This window comes from Orbicella faveolata, unplaced genomic scaffold (genome assembly GCF_042242905.1).
Source record: "Orbicella faveolata isolate gen_17 unplaced genomic scaffold, um_ofav_v1 contig_13, whole genome shotgun sequence".
Lineage (NCBI taxonomy): Eukaryota > Metazoa > Cnidaria > Anthozoa > Scleractinia > Merulinidae > Orbicella > Orbicella faveolata.
In genome coordinates, this window is record NW_028301540.1 from 32,429,462 (window position 1) to 32,432,500 (window position 3,039).

The 3,039-nt window shown below is 44.8% G+C and overlaps 1 protein-coding gene across 1 annotated transcript in view; it reads left to right on the plus strand.

Annotated features, from left to right (window-relative positions):
- The first annotated feature begins 2,289 nt into the window (after positions 1 to 2,289).
- The window catches only part of LOC110049947 (ankyrin and armadillo repeat-containing protein-like), a 10,324-nt gene continuing 9,574 nt past the window's right edge, over positions 2,290 to 3,039 (plus strand). The window contains exon 1 of the mRNA XM_089285553.1: positions 2,290 to 3,039. This exon is cut by the window's right edge and continues 2,176 nt beyond it. Within this exon, the coding sequence (XP_089141679.1) occupies positions 2,731 to 3,039 (309 nt within the window). The 5' untranslated portion in view covers positions 2,290 to 2,730.

Below are 3,039 nucleotides of genomic sequence, written 5' to 3' on the forward strand. Positions count from 1 at the left end.
GCTCAAGTTCTCATTCTTTGATATACCATCAATGCAGATGCTGTAATGTGATTGGCTGAGGTGCGTACACAACGCGCCATTAGTGGCCATTAGAGGTCGTTTACAGAATTGAGACGTTTTCTCGTTTCTCCAAAGTTTCGGAGGAAGATTTAGGGAGATACTTCTGATCACAATCTCCATTCTAAGGGGACTAAAAGATAGCCGGCCATGCACTGATTTTGAAAGCCCGTACCATAAATACACTGAATACGTAATTCTCGTAAGTAATTCTGTCCAATGCAAGAGCGATAATGTACAATATGAAAAGCTCAGCAGTATTTCATATGGTCTGCGTTTTATGTCATTAGTCAAGACACCACTCTCCCAGTGCCTTCATCCACCCCGGTGTAAAAATCAAATTCTTGGGGGTATCCCGGTAATGGACGGAAGAGGGGGGGAGGTGGGGAGAAGGGGGGAAGAATAGGTCAGTTATCCACTGTCTCATTTCACGGCGTCGTTCCGCGTCATCGTTGTATCTTTTGACACAAGCCTCATCGTCATGAACCAAGTACAGCACATAGGTAGAGTGAATTTGGTAATCAAGTCATTTAAAATCCTAAAATGTGCCTTAAATTTATTTTACCATACTTGGTCAGAGAAGTAGATTTCATCTCAGTAAAATAAACGCTCATTTTATAGCTTCGTTGCACTTATATAGTAAGTTTTATTTAAAAGAGACCATATTTTGAAGTCATTCTCATGGACAGTGAGAGGCGTGCACGGCCTGGCCTCTTGGTTATTGCGCTCGACTCCGGATTCGAGCCCTGGCCAGGGCAAAACACCTTACTCTCACAGTGCCTCTCTTCGCCCAGGTGTATAAATGGGTACTGCCAAATTGAGCGGTGCTGCGATGGACCATCACCCCATCCAGGAGGGAGTAGAAATACTCGCTTCATGCTGCAGAAACCGGTAAAACTCCGGCCTAATGAGCCACTTGGCTCGTATGCAGACTTCACTCATGGATAGTGCCCCTTTCAGTCAGAGATGGGATTATGAACGTTCTTAACTAGACTTTCTCAAAGTTCTACGTAGTGGTAAGTAGTCTGGCTCGACGGACGAGGTTGCGCTCCTCTACCTTTCGCTCAACGTAGTAAGTCTTAAGCGTCCCATCACTTTTCGCTTTCCGAGCTCAGCTATCGCCGCTCGACTTCTGTTCAACTCTGGTTCCTAGTATTTGGCCAGTTGCCGTTCACAAGATGTTGGTGCATTCAATTACTCCACTTAAACTAGCCTCGCTGTGACGGGTGGCCAAAAACACAATAGCACGAACTTTGATCAAAACAGGAAGACTGTAGTAAAAGATCCGAGTTATCTTTCTCCCATTCGCAACGCTGCCCCGTGATTACAAGTATAGTTCTTTTGGCAAGTAAGTATCGTGAAACTAAAACCAAAGTAATCACTTTGGTGGCAATCACGAAAGGATGAAGACAATCGCTTGAAGCAATCAAAACGTAAAGAAAAAATAATGTCGCTGACGCGAAGCATGACAAAACGTGTCCGCGCAAGGCACTTTAATTTCTAGATACTTATGTTAGATGACTCTTTCTGTTGTATTTGCCTGCTCACGATCATAAATCGTCTATCATAGTTCTGCGTAAAGCCTGGTTCTCATATGCCGCCAACATACCTGGGACATAGCCGCCGGCACGGCCTGGGACACCGTTACGGCATATGTGAACATTATTTTATCGCCGAATCATAATCTATCCCAGGCATTGACCGCCGGCTTGCCTGCAAAGTTGAGCTGAGTTCAACTTCGCAGGCAAGCCGGCGGCTGTCGGCGGTTGTCGGCGATGAAAACATTTTATGTGAACATCATCTGCGGACGCAACGTACTCCAGTAAGACGATTCGATCCATATTTACCGGTAAAATTGTTGAAACTTGAGCAATTCGATTTGCACTTCGCGCAAATTTGAGTATGTCGGCGATCCATCGCAGATGCGCCGGGGACCCACTGGGACAGATCGCTGAACGTTGTCAATTGCAACCGGCGACTAGGCTTAATTGCCTACTCACGATCTCGTGTTCACAGTTACTAAAGATTATCAGGTGTTAACGCAGAGCAAAAATAGATCAAAATTGAAACTAATTACAAGCCTGAACGAGTGTTGAGGACTAAGAACACTATCCTAATCATTCCTGTTAGCTTGAATAACAGTCAGGTTAGCCTGTCTACGGTTAGCTCAATATTGATTTGTTTTGGTGATTTTGTCACCTCACTTGTTTCGCGGGTTCGCTCGCCTCGCTGGCGCGAAAATGTCACTGGCAACCCAGACTTGGGCTCACACAGTCAATCCAGAAAATTAATTCAGTTGCCACGGTAAAATGTAAATCAGCAACGGCTTATGCAAAACATTTTCCCATGAGAATCATTCAACGGACAGGTGAATGTACCAAATCAATAAGTGATAGATCTTACCAATTACTGGCTGTTTAGTTTCGTTGTTAGGGGAAATGCAAGCCAGTCGACAAATATCTGAAATGGCGAGCAAAGTTTGTATGCAGTCGAAAACTTTGCGGCCTTCTTCTGGCTTCGTAATTTCATTTTTAAATCTAGTTTACTGCAGATGAAGAAAGTGAATACTCACGAAGATATTGGCTGCTTCGAGACAAATTTTGCGAACGGTTTATCTGTGTTATAAAGTTCCTATAAAGTTCCTGCAGTTGTTACGTTACGCTCACCTCAAAAATGACCTCGGCGAGTTCTAGCGTTACGACAACACGGCGACGAACGTCGAGTTCTTCCGACATAATGGCCTCGATGACGGCTTCCAGAGCTGCTGCGACGTATTTTGACAAAATAGAACGGTACGAGCTTCAAGAAACGCTGACATACACTTCAAGTGACTGGCTGCTTTCTACCGAAGACACGAGGATTTCTGTCGAACCTCCGCAAGGCCTGATCGCCGGAATTCAAATTCCGAGCAATTTCAGCAACTGTTTACTTCTGATCCCCGAGGAGGAAGGCATCGAGCCGTTAGAATTACGAGAAATGCAT